At 41.3% G+C, this 14,757-nt stretch overlaps 2 protein-coding genes across 2 annotated transcripts; one reads left to right on the top strand and one right to left on the bottom strand.

The window, feature by feature from the left end:
* Window positions 1–5,051: 5,051 nt before the first annotated feature.
* Window positions 5,052–10,105, bottom strand: mis18a (MIS18 kinetochore protein A). Its single transcript, XM_071902836.2, has 5 exons — window positions 9,865–10,105; window positions 9,427–9,493; window positions 9,201–9,323; window positions 8,042–8,144; window positions 5,052–5,721 (listed from the first exon to the last, which is right to left on the bottom strand). The coding sequence occupies exons 1-5, from the start codon at window positions 10,073–10,075 to the stop codon at window positions 5,641–5,643; spliced, it is 585 nt and encodes a 194-aa protein (XP_071758937.1). The 5' UTR covers window positions 10,076–10,105; the 3' UTR covers window positions 5,052–5,640.
* Window positions 10,106–10,625: 520 nt separating this feature from the next.
* On the top strand, window positions 10,626–14,333 carry haus1 (HAUS augmin-like complex, subunit 1). The gene is made up of 9 exons (XM_071902832.2): window positions 10,626–10,812; window positions 10,906–11,080; window positions 11,757–11,892; window positions 12,455–12,589; window positions 12,788–12,911; window positions 13,194–13,259; window positions 13,383–13,454; window positions 14,052–14,099; window positions 14,195–14,333. The coding sequence occupies exons 1-9, from the start codon at window positions 10,792–10,794 to the stop codon at window positions 14,243–14,245; spliced, it is 828 nt and encodes a 275-aa protein (XP_071758933.2). The 5' UTR covers window positions 10,626–10,791; the 3' UTR covers window positions 14,246–14,333.
* The last annotated feature ends 424 nt before the right edge of the window (window positions 14,334–14,757 follow it).

Genomic DNA, 14,757 nt, shown 5'->3' with positions numbered 1-14,757 from the left:
AATTCCACAATAATCCACCACATTAGTTATTTTATTAATTTCTGTAGAATTTACACATAGACTTAGGGGCATAATTTGTTTCTGGGGCTCTCAGCTCCTGGGGGAAATCAGCCTCGGATATGGAAGGCTGTGTCAGGACTTTACAACCTCGCCCAAATGTGCTGCTCCTCTCACATACCACACACATTTCCCATGAGACACCTGTGGTGGTAAAGAAACCCTCGCAACAGCTGAATGACCCTTGGCACTAATACACACACACATACAGTTATGCGCCCTCCCCACACACACACACACACACACACACACAAATCTAATCTACTGTGGCTCCCTAGTCCCGATCATAAACCTCTTTTGGTAACACTGCCCCGACGAGACAAAGAGGGGTGGGGTGGGGGGGGATCCCCAAAGCTGAGGGACAAACACACACGCACAGAACAACACAAACAGGGCTCTCCGATTAAATCGCCGTGGCTAAGCCGATAAAAGCCGAGGGGCAAGAGTGGCTCTAAAATGCATTAGAGACGGAGCCTTTGTTTATCAAAGACAGGCGGACAGTTAGCCAAAATCCCCGGGCGCTCAACTGAGACAAACAGGCTGTGGCAAGGAAAACTACGGCTTAGCCACCGTTTGGAGCGAAAGGGCAGCGCACACCAGAGGGCACAGGTTAAACTGTCCAGCAAGTGTAAATTGTGTAAATTGCTGCATTGGGTGAGACCTTGGGGTGTACACACACACACACACACAACAAAAACTACTGAAAAATATTAATGAGACAGTGGAGCCTCTCGTCATTATGTTTTAAGTAACATACACCAGTCAAAAGTTTGGACACACCTGATTGACTGTACTATATTTTTCATTATCTTAAAGCCATTTTGATCTAAATGCTTATGCTTAAATGCTTGAAATTAGTTTTTTAGACAAATATAAATAGTGAAGTTGATGCCTATGTATGAATTTCTTTCCAAAGCCTTTGCCTTTCCATCAAGGCAAAGGGCGGCTACTTTATAGAATCTAAAATATAAGATAGTTTTGATTTGTTGAACACTTTTTTGGTCACTGCATAATTCTATTTGTGTTATTTCATAGTTTTGATGTCTTTACTATTATTCTAAAATGTGAAAAATAGTAAAAAATAAAGAAAAATGTGTGTGTCCAAACTTTTGACTGGTAGTGTATGGAAGAATTGTTGTCAGGTCAGAGATATTGGTGGGGAATACCAGATGCAGTAATTATTTCACTTGACCACCTTCTGGGACACTCTAATATATTGGCAAGAAGTTAATCTATGTATAATCTCCCTGGACAGATATCCATATTGATGAGACTAAGACAAAAAAAATCATTTTTCTTCACACACAGATTACTCCAAAGTTAAGCTGTGTGTAAAGGGGTCATCTTACAAGGAAGAGTCTGTGACAAACACCCCTCCACCGTCCTGACACACACTCACACACACATTTAAATTGAGACTGAAACAACTGGAGAAAGAACTGTCTAGAAAGCAGGAAGCAAACAGATTTTCTTTGCCAACTTTATAGAGAAGATTGAAGATTGAACAGCCAATCCCTTTGTTGTATCCAAGGTCTGGAGTGAATGTGGAGTGTTGGGAGCAGTAAATGTTCAGCAGTGAATGTAAATTAACAGAAACTGTCCTTGAGCCAGCAGAAAAGTCATATTTTACGACTCAAATTGCTGGTGTTCACTTGTAGCGAGAGGCCAAACTGACCACTTAGTGTACAACAGGCCGTTATTTCTGTCAATCTGTTCAGGCTTAGATCCTGATGACACTAATCCTGTTTTCAGCCCCCTTCCCATCACATATACACACACACTCACACCAGGGTGTCGCTGGCAACAGGGTGAGCCTTTGTGTCTGAGAAAAACAGACGATTAACCTGCTACACTCTGACGGACACCAGGGGTGCGCGCCCACCACACACACACACACACACAACCTGAGGATCCTCATTCGACCACATAGACCAATATCTTTCTCAGCATCTCTCACACACGCAGAAAAGGAGAGAGTGAGCGAAGGAGGGACAGCCAGACTACCTGGCAGACGCAGGCGTACACAAAGACGGGGGGGGGATAAACAAGCAGATGTTTCTAATGAAGTAGGAGGCTTTGGGCACTCAGAGGGGATTTGGGTTATTCCGTCGGACAAGTCACTGACTGGCTGACAATATTGTTAGATCATTGACACAGTTGAAGGTGATTAATGAAATGAGAAGGCTGTGGCTTATCACAGATTTTACGTGTTCATCCAAGAGGCACAGTCAGTAAAACAGAACGGGGGTAGGTTTCCCCAATGCGCTTGTCACCAGGATCATCTTACACCCGCTGATCTACTGCGGCACCAAGCTGAACTCAGCGCTGAGATTATTTTCAACTTCCCAGATGAAAGGGTTTACTGGTTCCCTTCATCAGATAACTGATTGACCTGCTGTCTAGTCGGTGCGACACAAAGACGGAGATGAGACCAGACTTCTTAATGACTTTGAGGAGACAAAGCAGATTTTGGTCGGGCATATGTCAAGCAGCAAAGTAAGGAAAAGTAGGAGCGATCAACCAAGTCAAGAGTTGATCCCTCCTAAATAAATAAATAAAAAGTTATTTCATTTGCGACTGAAGCAGAAGAGTTTTGTCGTCAAGATTTTGCTGGTTTAATCAATCAGACATTAGGGGATTACCACAGATTTATTTAGATACTTGCACAAAGGAATCAGTAAAAAATACAAAATGCAATAAAAAAAAAAGAAAAAAACATTTAATATTAAAAAACAATTCAAAGTGAATTAATTTTGTTTAATGTGATCTTGAATTTGAGATGCACAACATAGAGAAAATATAAAAATATTAGAGTGCTATGAAAATCAAAATTGAAAGCAAGAATAGGTCAAAAAGCAACTATGAGCAACTGGTGGGGTGGGGTTCTTTTGTCAAGGGAAAATAAAACAGGATAATGAGATAGAAATAAACTGTCCAATATAATAGAAAAAAGGCACAGAAGGCATAGAAACAAGTACTGATTAAAATGGACACATACAGTTATGTTAAAAAGATGGGCAGAGATGAAAAAACGCTTTGAACAGTGCTTTTATTGAACTGAGGTTGCTTTTTGCCTTTTGTTAGACAAACACACAGACACATACAGTCCCAAAATATTTACTGGTGCCTGGTGCCTGACAAAGGGAAGACTGATTGCTCACTTTATTAAATATCCCCAAATGACAATGAATTAAGATCTCTTACAAACCTAAAAACCCAGCACAGCTTTCCTTCTCACAAAATATTATTTTTCATTTCATGGAGAAAAAAAAACAAACATATTTTGTAAGTTGGCACACAGGTGGCACTCCTTGAGATATTTTCCTCTCAAAAACAAGATCAGAAATCCAATCAAAGAGCAGAGCTCAGCCAATAGCAGCTCAGTGTCTGTGGCAACAGCAGCGTCAGCCCAAGCAGCCATTGGTCAGGTGTTTCTCACAGGAAAGGCTGTAATTGGCTGATTGTGCGCCGAGGCTTCATTGCCTCCATGGCAACATTGCTTCCTTATTGCTTAGGGAAGGTGAAAGGAGGGGAAGAGGGGAGGCGACTTTCACTCAGACACTACCTCTGCATTATTCATCCTTTGTCCCTGAGTGCTTGTAGAATGTGTGTAGATGTATTGACTGGTGTGTGTGTGTGTGCATTTCCATGCCAGTCTTGGCTTGGGTGGCAGTGATTGGTTGACTAGGACGGGGTGAATGGGTTGAAACCGCTGCAATAATTGCACTTCGGAGTGCAATGCATCCAGCAACACAACGTCTATATATAAAACAGCTAAATGAGTTCAGAGGCCAGTCAACCATTCACAGTGACTTAACACAGAGCTATTAGCCTTTAAGCTGTACTGATCTAAACGGACCAAACAAACAAACTGGGACATATTTTTTCCTGAATGACTCTGATGCAGAAGGCATAACAACACACATCTGGATAGTCGACTGCCGGCCGGCTTCCACCACCCGCTCTCTGCCCGGGGTGCACCCAGACAGCTCATCCTCAAGCGGGGATTGGACTAAGAGAACAAGAACACCCCCCCACACCCGTCACCACCACCGCCGCTGCCACCAACAAACAAAAACCACGCGGCTTATTTGTTGTTGTTTTGACTTTTTTTTTTTTCCCAGCAGTTGAGGGACGAGAGAATGAGATGGGAGGGGGGAAAAGAAAGAGAGGGAGGGAGAAAGAAGGGCGAGGGTGGGGTTAGCGGAGAGAAAAACATCACACAGAGATTAGGGAAGAGAGAGGGAAGAGGGGGGGCGGGGAGAGGGGGGGTTCATTCGGGACTCCTCCCCCATGTGTCCGTCTGAGCATGAGCGGGGGGATAACGTCTGTTGACAGGCATGTCGGCCGGCGAGCTGGCTGGCTCTTCCTCCAGCAGCGAACATGATGACGAGATGGCAACAGGCACTTAGCATAGCACGTGCTCTCAGTTGCCATCGCAACCTGCCCTTGGATACAGCGTGCTGGTTGGCCGTTTCTAACTGTTGTTGTTCTGCAAGGCTGATGAAACCTCGTGGGTGAGGGAGGGCGATCGGTACAGCATGTAGCCGCTTTCCCGCCTTGGTAGAAAGTGTTGCTAGGCACATTAGAGGTCAGTTGGTAAACAAACACAATCCTCTCAGTACATCAGTACATCAGCACACACACACCCCCACACCGAATCTCAAAGTCCCAAAACTTGCGGTTTAAGTCTTAAATCCAGGAGATACTTTTAACGAGAGAAAAGAGGCAAAGCAGGATGAACCTCTGATCCCTAACAATCTGAGCAGACAAGAAACATTTAAAAAGATTATCTTGATAGCTTAGAGTTGTTTTATTTGGTTTATTCCATTATATATAAATGACAAAGTTTTTTTAGATTTAGATTTTTTTGAATACAACAAAACATTAAATGCATTTCTTCCTCTTTTGAACATAGGATAGAATCATCTATTTTGCAATGATACTTAAAAAAAACATCCTTCCACTATCAATCAAGTCAAGAATGTACCACTTCCAAAAACAAATAACACAGAAACAAACAGAATAATTACTAGACAATGTAATAGCCATAAATGCTGTTCAGTATTCGCCAAAAATGTACAAGAAGAGCCAACATTCCTGTCAAGCTTCAAGGCTGCATGCATGAGGAAATGAACAAAGAAAAAAGTGTGCGGCTTCATGCGGCCAGATCAATACGGCAGTGTGCTGAGTGTGCAGCAGCCTGATGGAAACCTACACAAATAAAAATTCCGCTCATAGCCTACATTCACACTGCGCCCAGACATAAAGGAGAGGTATTGCCATAAACCGCAGGAGCCGAAGTGACAACATGATTGATTACAAGAGCCGGCAGTCTTTGTTTCACCATCGGTAATCCGGACAAAGCGGAGTGGAAGCCGCTGTGTGTGGATTTGGGTGTGTGTCTGTGTGTGCGCGCGTTTGTGGGCAAGGTGAGACCAGGGCGAGGGAATGTTGTGTGTTAGAGGTGGTAACATTAAGGTAAAGGAGAGGGGTGGGGGTAGCGGGTGTTGAGCCCCGCCCCCCACCTCTCTCTCTCTCTCGGACAAATCACCCACCCAGACAAATTTAAGTCCATCACTGTCAAGGCTCATCACATCCCTCCTGCAGGCCAGCCTCGATCTCCTCCAGCCTTTGCGCCATCGACACCACCAGCGTTTTCATCTGGGAGGGTGGAGGTCAGGTGGGGGGGGGAAGAGGAAATTTGGGGGGCAGAAGTGAAGCATAAGAAGCAAACAATGAGGGGAATAGGACGGAGTCAGAACAGTGAAGGAATGAAGGAGAAAGCGGACAGGTGGGAAATGAGGCGAGCAGCAGGAGGTAGAGAGGAAGAAAGAGGGGAGGAGAAGAGAGAATTGGAAGAGGGGGGAGAGCGGGGCAGGATGATGAAACCCAGAGGGGTAGTGGTCAGGGAGGGATGGGTAAGAGCGGGGGGAGAGAGGGAGGGGCAGAAGAGACAGGTCATTAAGTGTACAAGGTGGAAAACCCAAACAAGTGTCTGTGTGAGACAGACAGACAGAATACATTAACTATGGCGGCACGGCTGATGGGCTCCATCGCCGGATGCAACTGCAGACAAACAAAGGCTAGCTACAAAAACACTGAAGAGTTGCTCTTAAGCAAGAATTAAAAAAAAGGTAGTGTTACTTAAGATTCTGCTGAAAGATAATAACGTGACCTATGATTCACTGGAGCGTAAATTCAACCATTGAGAGCCGGCAAAACAGCTTTGGGCCCATATTCAAAAACACTGCTGATGGACAGTAATGACAGTACAGCATCAATGAACAGGCCTAATGGCTTATGCATACAGACGGCCGCATGTGATGATTGAAAGCACTGATTTCATTTCCTGATCCAGTCAAAGGCCTTTGTAATCTCATTAGGATGTGCCACTGGGCAGTGATGAAGTGGTGGCTATAAAACCACCTAAAATTAATACAATCAGTGTGTAACCTTAGTCAGATTAATCTACAGCCTCTCACAATGACTAAACACAGTGGATGACGAGGTGGATTTAAGTTGTAGCCTACATATTAATCAAACAAAATATGGGCTAAGCCCATTCATTTAATCATACAGTGAATTAAAGCACCCCTTTGTTTGAGCAGCACATGGCGTAGCTTTATTAATATGGCAATGACATGGGCTTCATTGTGTGAGATGTACTAGAGACAAGGAGAGTTAATTTAGTTCCATACATATTTGTTTGATAGGACATAAAGATGGAACAGAACAAAAAACAGCAAAGAAAATTGTATATGGAAGCGATCCAAGGCGCAGACAGAACAATGACTATACCTAGGTATCTTGCGCACACACACACACACACACACACACACACACACACACACACTCAGACATTTAGGCTCCACGGACGGGAAAACATATCTAATGTTTTGATGCTCATCTGTAATGTTTTGTTATTTTCTTACAAGCAGCAAAACCTGTTTGTAATATAACGTGCATAGATAATATCTCAGAAAGCAGTGGATCATTTGTCATCAAACGGACAACAGCAACATTATGGTAGAGAGTGAGTCAGAGACTTGGGCCAAGTCAGAAAAACAAACAAGCCATACTGTCACATACAACCTGCTATAGTCATAAACCCACAGACCTCATGATCAAAACATGTTTTTCCTCTAACAAAGATTCCTCAACATGCCCCCCATCAGATCCATTGTGCAAGAGAGTGGAAGGCACTATCACCACCTACTGGCCAATCTATAGTGTTGCGGGTATTTTCTTATATTGATAAACAAAGGATGAACTGGAATAACTTGGGGAATCACTAGGCTGTACTATTTCAGTCATAAATTCCAGTAGGCTGTGGATTTTCATAATATAGTAATAAATAGATATAGATAAGAATGTAATTAAGAGTTGAAATAGACTATTAGTGGAAAAGCTCGCTAATTGGTTCTTGATGAATATGCAATATTGGATCCTAAAAAAAATAATATTCTTGGATATCTAGTCTAATCCAAGCTGCTTTTTAACATTTTTGAGGGGTTGAACATGAAGAGACGAGACCATTGCCAGCTATTGTCTCATATAAGAGTCTGCCACAGCACTAAGGGCCTCCCACAACCCAGCTGATGTCATCAGTTATCCAGTACAACCAGTGCATTGATTCTCAATGAGAGGTGTCCTGGAGGAATGTGTAAGCACCAGCAACAAGACAATGCAACACAAAGAAATGTGACTTCTGTGGCAACTGGCAATGCGTGGGTCAGGTCTCTTGTCTTTTCACCCATTTCACACATCAGCAGTGTAATAGGACTATACTTCAGCTGTGTTTTGGACTACATTATCATCAGGTTTAAAGCTGTGTGGATAGGCATGTGTCATGTCCACACACAGTGCAGTGTGAACCTTGGGGTAGAGATTCTGGTGGTGGGATGAAATTGAAAACATCTCAAGTCATGGCAAGATAAACTGCAGATGAGAAAGACAAAGAACTGTATGAGCAGCAGTTTACCTCAGTCAGCTGTTGTTCAACAATGCCTCTGTACTCCAGTGTAACTGGCTGCTCTTTTGGGCCCTCTGCTGCCACCATCTGGTTTGCAGAGCCCAGCACATAACTGAAAGAGAGACATTATAATATTAGGCTGCTACAGAGAAAAATCCATTTCTTGGCAATTTGTTGCATAGTAGTTGAATGGCAACTTGTGTAATTGCGGCCAAAGACTCAGTGTTTTGGATTGCTGGAGACAAATGTGTTATGCTACAAGATGATATGACTTTTGGTCTTGAAGCCGCAGGCCTGAATCATAAATGCATAAATGTCTCAGAAAGGGAAGAAATAAGTTTCTAAATTAAGTCTTTTGAAAATCCTAAAAAATCTTGTTAGTAATTTGTACTCGTATATACACTACCAGTCTGGACACACGTGATTGAATGTACTATGTTTTTCATTATCTTAAAGCCATTTTGATCTAAAGGCTTATGCTTAAATGCTTGAAATGTGTTTTTTAGACAAATTTATATAGACATATAGAAATAGACAAAAGTTGATGTCTATGCATGGATTTCTTTCCAAAGCCTTTGCCTTTCCCTTAAGCTCCTTTAAAGAATCTAAAATATAAGATAGTTTTGATTTGTTTAACACTTTTTTGGTCACTGCATAATTCCATTTGTGTTATTTCATAGTTTTGATGTCTTTATTGTTATTTTAAAATATGTAAAAAAAAATTAAAATAAAGACAAATGCAGGTGTCCAAACTTTCCACTGGTAGTGTAGTTATATTTTAGTCCCAAAACCTTCCTTCCGCATGCAATTTTGTGTCCTGTGCTTTGTTTTGTTTCATTGTGTTGTATTTTGTCGCATACTGTATTGCATCATTGTGTTTTGTGATTGATTGTTGATTTAGTAGATCTAGGTAGGCTTGTTCTCTGTAAAGTCCTTTGATACATGCTTTTGTGATGAAGGGCTATATAAATATACTTGACTTAGAGATTCATCAGAGTAAAGTCCTAAACATTAAAATACTGGCTCTGTATTGCATGGCGGTACAGCAGCTGTTCATTACACTGCATGAATGTAAATCAGTGAGTGTTTCTTGACTTGTAAATGTGACAAAGACCACAGGTTCCTATTATTTAAAAAGAAAATGTTATTGTCCATGGCCTCAACTTACCTGTCAATGTCTGCTACGTTGAAACAGAAGGTAAATCTTTTATAGTCCAGGTTCTTGGGTGTGGAAACGTAAACCATGCCAAGCGAAGAGTGGCAGCCTCGACAGCTGAGATTCACAATCAGACTGCAGGAGGAAAAGCACAGAGAAGAAAGAAAAGTTTAGCCTCGAGTTAAACAGTGAGTTTGATTTAACGAATGGAAAACTCATAGGTTAGGTTTGTGCTTACCAGCAAGATCTTTTGGTTGGTTCATATAGTTGACTATCCTTTCCAACCAAAACGTTGTCAGTGACACCTAGGATCAAAACACCAATAACATGTCAGACATTACTCAACTTCCAATGTTAAGTGACATAAACAAGAATAAATGAACGGGCTAAATAGATATGCAAACAAATAATAGGCCTACATTCTTAAAAGTGAAACGTAAACAGTCTTTTTTTTTTTAAATCAAACTTAGCACAGTACACTGAAGATGTTAAGATAAGAGGATGCATGCGCTATGCTTCAGCTTTCAACACTGTTTTGAGTGTGTTGTACCTTTATTTGTCAACAACTAACGTATTTATGTAACTTACCAACAGAGGGGATGTAAGATATTTGAGAACACACACACACACAAGTACAACATGTCTACTATACTGCTAAACTGCAGACTAGACTCACGTTTCAAATGTATTTGATTTTGACCGTCTTCACTGCCAGCCCAGGACAGAGAGTCCCCGACGGGCAACTTGCATTTGCCGCAGATGAAGACAACGGGTCCATCGCCGTCTTCGTCGTCGTCTCCTTGGTGAGAGAAGTCTTCGACGGCGGTTAAGTCTCTGGTGGAGTCGTCAAAGCTCGTATCTTGAGTTTTCTGTCGGTGTTTTGCCATCGCCACCGTTGAGTTCCCTCTTCTCGTCGCCATTTCTGCTCGGCTCTCTCTCTCTGTAGATTAGCGACGTTGTTTTGAAGTTACGCGGGAGAGGAAAAGATCAGAGAGTATCAAGCCGAAGCGAGAGGTTTCACTCCTGTCTACTTCCGTCTTCGCTTAAATCTGGTGTGATATGTTGATGTCTGATGTCCAATTTAGCCACAGGTGCATTGGCTAGCTATCCAACTAGTTGACAATTCATTTATATTCAGATTTTAGATACTTGTAGGCATGTGCGAGATTATTCTCCGCCCCTGCGCACGCTGTTACAGTCAAGCGGACAAGCGTTTCCATAGGTGGAGCAGGACGTGAACTATCTTGACAGAAGCTTAAGATCTTTGAAGAGGAGAGCCGAAAGGAAACGTGAACCGGATAAACTTCATTTCAGTAATCTTTGTTGTCTTTTTCGTTTTGTATGTGGTAATATTTACCAGCATGCCTTTATTTTCTTCCCTTCATTACCGATTTTGTAGCTGTTCTTTATCTGGAAAACGTTTTGTTCCACGTTCTCATTGGCTGGTAACCAGGAAGTTATTTGAATAATTTGTGGGGCGCGAAACCAGAAAGAGAAAACTGCTTATAAAGTTAACGTAGCTTATTACTTTTCTTTGCGGCTGCTGAACCACTTAAGCATTTGAAGTAGTTGTTTAAGTTTTTCCCTGCCTTTCGCCGTCGCCATGTGTGAAAAGATTAAGAGGGTAATGTACAGTCTATTACTAACATTTCCATCTCTGTAATTGATTGTTTATCATCGAGTCTCTGTTGATCATCGAGTGTCTGTCGCTTCTCAGGTGAACAAGTGGCTCAGCTCGGTGTTTGGAGACCAGACTGTCCCTCAGTTTGAAGTAAACACAAGGACAGTGGACATACTTTACCAGCTTGCAGAGTCCAGTGAAGTGAGATGCAGTGACACGGCTCTTCTTATTGACGACCTCAAACAGAAAGCCGCTGAGTATCAGGCTGATGGTAAGAAACTCTGACAGCCTGGTATAGCAAGCATAAAAACAGTTCAACTGTATTTTACTTACAATGGTGTAGTAATAGAAACAGAATTAACTCAATGTATACGATACTTAATGGCCTCCCCTATGACATAAAGGGAAGTCATACCAGATTACTGAATGCTCCCCTATGGTTTCACATTTGTGACACCTGAAATTCAATTTAAAATTTGTTAAACTGAAGTTTTCATGATCCATGATTGAATTGTTATCAAAAGTGAATTTGTTTGTTACAATTTGAAATTAATGTCATGGTTTTGAAATTTGGCCAAAAATACATTTGTATTAATTTATGTAAACGCCAATCCATGTGTTTTAAATGTATAAATAGCCTTGGAAAAAGTGGAAAATCTATTTCAAAATGACACTCATGTACACACTTTTACCTGAAAGAGTTATTCCACCATTCACATAACTGAATCACCTGATTCAAATTCAGTTCAGAAATTCAGTTTCACCAACATCCTGAAACGAGTCAGAAGTTGATATCTAATCAAACTGCCTTCCAGATGAGTGGGACCAGGAAAATGCAGCTGCTACAACTGTATTGTCCATTTACTCACACCAGAGCTTTAAAGAAAAGGATGCAGTGTTGTTAAATCTATCTAGGTGACAGAATTCAGTGTGTTTCTGCTGTCTAGGTGCTCATCTCCAGGATGTTATTCTACAAGGAGTGGGTCTGTCCTGTGCCAGCTTGTCAAAGCCCGCTGCTGACTACCTGTCTGCTTTAGTGGACAACGCCATGGTGCTGGGAGTCAGAGACACATCACTGGGCAGGTACGTTGACATTGCTCTGTGGCGGGGATGGGACGATATATCAAAATTCAATTAGCGCATTATGCAAATGTGACAATACGTATCGTGGGGCAGAAAAATGGATCCTGATATTAGCTCCATTTTATTCTGCTGTAGTAATCACATTTGAGACGGCTTGCCCATCACAATTTCACAAGCTCTCGATATTATATTATATCGATATTATATTATTTGCACTTTGTAATGACATTTTTAATTTGTTGTTTACATTCAAGCCAATACTATTGCTTGAAAGATTTGTGGCTTAGAAATAAACATAATTCTGCACAGTCATACTTTATCATTGAACTTTTATTTATTACATTGTATCGTGGTTTTATCGAATCGTGAACCCCATCGAATCACATTGTGAGATAAACATATCGTCCCATCCCTACTCTGTTGTAGTCTATCAATCAAGTGCCCGTCCTTTTCTGTTCTCTCGTCAGTAGTTTCCCTGGTGGCATCCAGGAAAAGTTCCTAGCATTTGGCTGCCACAGAAAGCGGTGCCAACACTGATGGTTGGATGTTCTGTCTTGTGCAGCTTTATTCCAGCAGTGAATAACCTGACCAATGAACTTCTGGACGCAGAGAAGTCAGACAGGAGACTTGACAGGGAGCTGAAGGCCCTCAGGAAGAGACTTGGTGCCACTCTGGTCCTGCGAAAGAACTTACAAGAGTAAGAAAACGGGTGTGGAGGATGACAGTGGCATGTTGATATGACTGAATTTACAGCACAAGCAAGCACACAATCCTGGCCTGTCGCATACTGTATGTCTACACTTGTACAAAAAGTCAATCCAAAGATTTTCAGAAATTCATTCATTCAATGCAATATATTTGAAATGTAACTTGTGTTCATTTTCCTTAATTCCAGGGACATTAACAAAACTGTCAAAGCTCAGGAAGTGGAGAGCGCTAAAGCGGAGGAGAGACTCCTCAATATGGATTTTGTAACAGCAAAGTCTAAAGAGCTCAGTTACAGGAGGAAGAAGGCAGAGGTTTGTTTGTCTAATGTTTCGTACCTTTGTGTCTTCAGGGCAGATTAGCACAGTAATGGCAGTTATTACATATCTTAACTCTGTACACTGCAGTTCCCAAGGAGAGGCTGTAGCATTCAGGCATATGTTTACGCAGCAACTTATTTACCAGATGCATTTCAATATATCATTTACCCCGTGTCTCATTTCATTACCCTGTCAAGTTACTGGTTTTATTTTTGACCAGAGCCGCTGACTGAAGTTTGGAATTTACTGTTTTATTCTATTCTATCCATCCTGCAGGATCAGCTTGTATCCAGGAACATGGACAAGACTCTCTCCCACCAGGCTGTTGTGCAGCTCTCTGAGGTAACTTCAGGTGTTCAGATGCAACACAGTACCGAGTACCAGGGGAGATGAAAATGTAACGCTTGCTGTTTTCGGGTTTGAAGTGTCTGATCTTATTTTCCTCTGTGTGTGTGTCGTCTGCAGGAAGTCACCACACTGAAGCAGGAAATAATTCCCTTGACAAAGAAACTGGAACCTTACTTGGACTTGAGCCCAGTATGTTTGTTTTTAGTTTGTGACTAACTTGATTATACTCAACTGCCTTTACAGTTTTGTTCTTGTACACCTGTGTGTACAAGAACACAGTACCTAAGTCTGTCTCATTGACCACTAACCAAAAGTGCTTTCAACATGACAATTCTGCAGAGTTGTGAAAGGAGTTTTGCGTTTTGTGATTAATAGGATAGACTTCTAAAAATTAAAAAATTGAAAGTCATGTGCTGAACCACCCAGTTTAAACACAGATATCAGGCTGCTGACCTGAACATCTAAACACACACACACACACACACACACACATACAGAGCAACTGTTGTATTTTATATACTTCCCAAAAGTTATTTTAACATATCAGCTAATAATATGAGTTATTATTTTTATTTTATTATTATTGTTTTTAGTTTATTTGAACTAATAGTTAAAAACTTGTTGGAAGTAGGCAAAGTGTTTCATCATCTTCATTTGTGTAAGCCTGCTAGATTATGTCAGCGAATATGATTAAAATTAAACCGACCACCCATTAAATCAACTTGAGATGCTTGAAAACATTCAATATTTTGCCTTAAAATGTGTTTCCCCCCCTTTCTACAACAGAATCCATCTCTTGCTCAAGTGAAAATAGAAGAGGCAAAAAGGGAATTGGTGAGTGTGTCTGAAGTTGATTTCAGTGATGGATGAGATGCGGCTGCATACAGTTAAAATGTAACTTTAATGCTATATTCTTTCTTCACTTTCAGGCTGCAATTGATTCCCAACTTGAGATGAATGTTGATTTCACGCAGAAGTGAAGATTTTTTTTTTTTTAAATGATACATTCTCTGGAGTTTTGATCTGTAAATATTTTAGGCTTGAAGAATAATAAAGTGATTAATATTTCCTTACTGTGCATTCCTTACCAAAATGCTCAAACCAACCGCTGCATACACAGAAGTGGTGTAATATGTACTTTGGTGAACAATTGGCAACGGAGACAGAGATGAAGAAGCAGAGCGTCTTTGGCTGGAGGGAACGGGTCGATCTTGACGTGTGTTGGAGACAGGAGAGATGCAGCTCAGACCGTCATAATTGTTTGCTTTGAATTTCAATCTTTCACACTAAACCCAAAGCTCGTCCCTTGTCACAAATCTATTACACTTTCCTCTGATATTCTTCCCTGTTGCGTCTTAATGCAGAAGTTCTCTGACCACATTTATGACCACCTAATGTAGATCAGCTCTGACTTTGTCTCTACCTCCACTGAACATTGAATAATCATAGCAGTGCAAGCTAGGATTTATGTTTTTGTCCCAGGTAAATAAAC

The sequence above is a fragment of the Centroberyx gerrardi genome, chromosome 11, assembly GCF_048128805.1.
Source record: "Centroberyx gerrardi isolate f3 chromosome 11, fCenGer3.hap1.cur.20231027, whole genome shotgun sequence".
NCBI classification, from domain to species: Eukaryota; Metazoa; Chordata; class Actinopteri; order Beryciformes; family Berycidae; genus Centroberyx; species Centroberyx gerrardi.
This window is presented reverse-complemented; position numbering and strand designations above follow the sequence as displayed.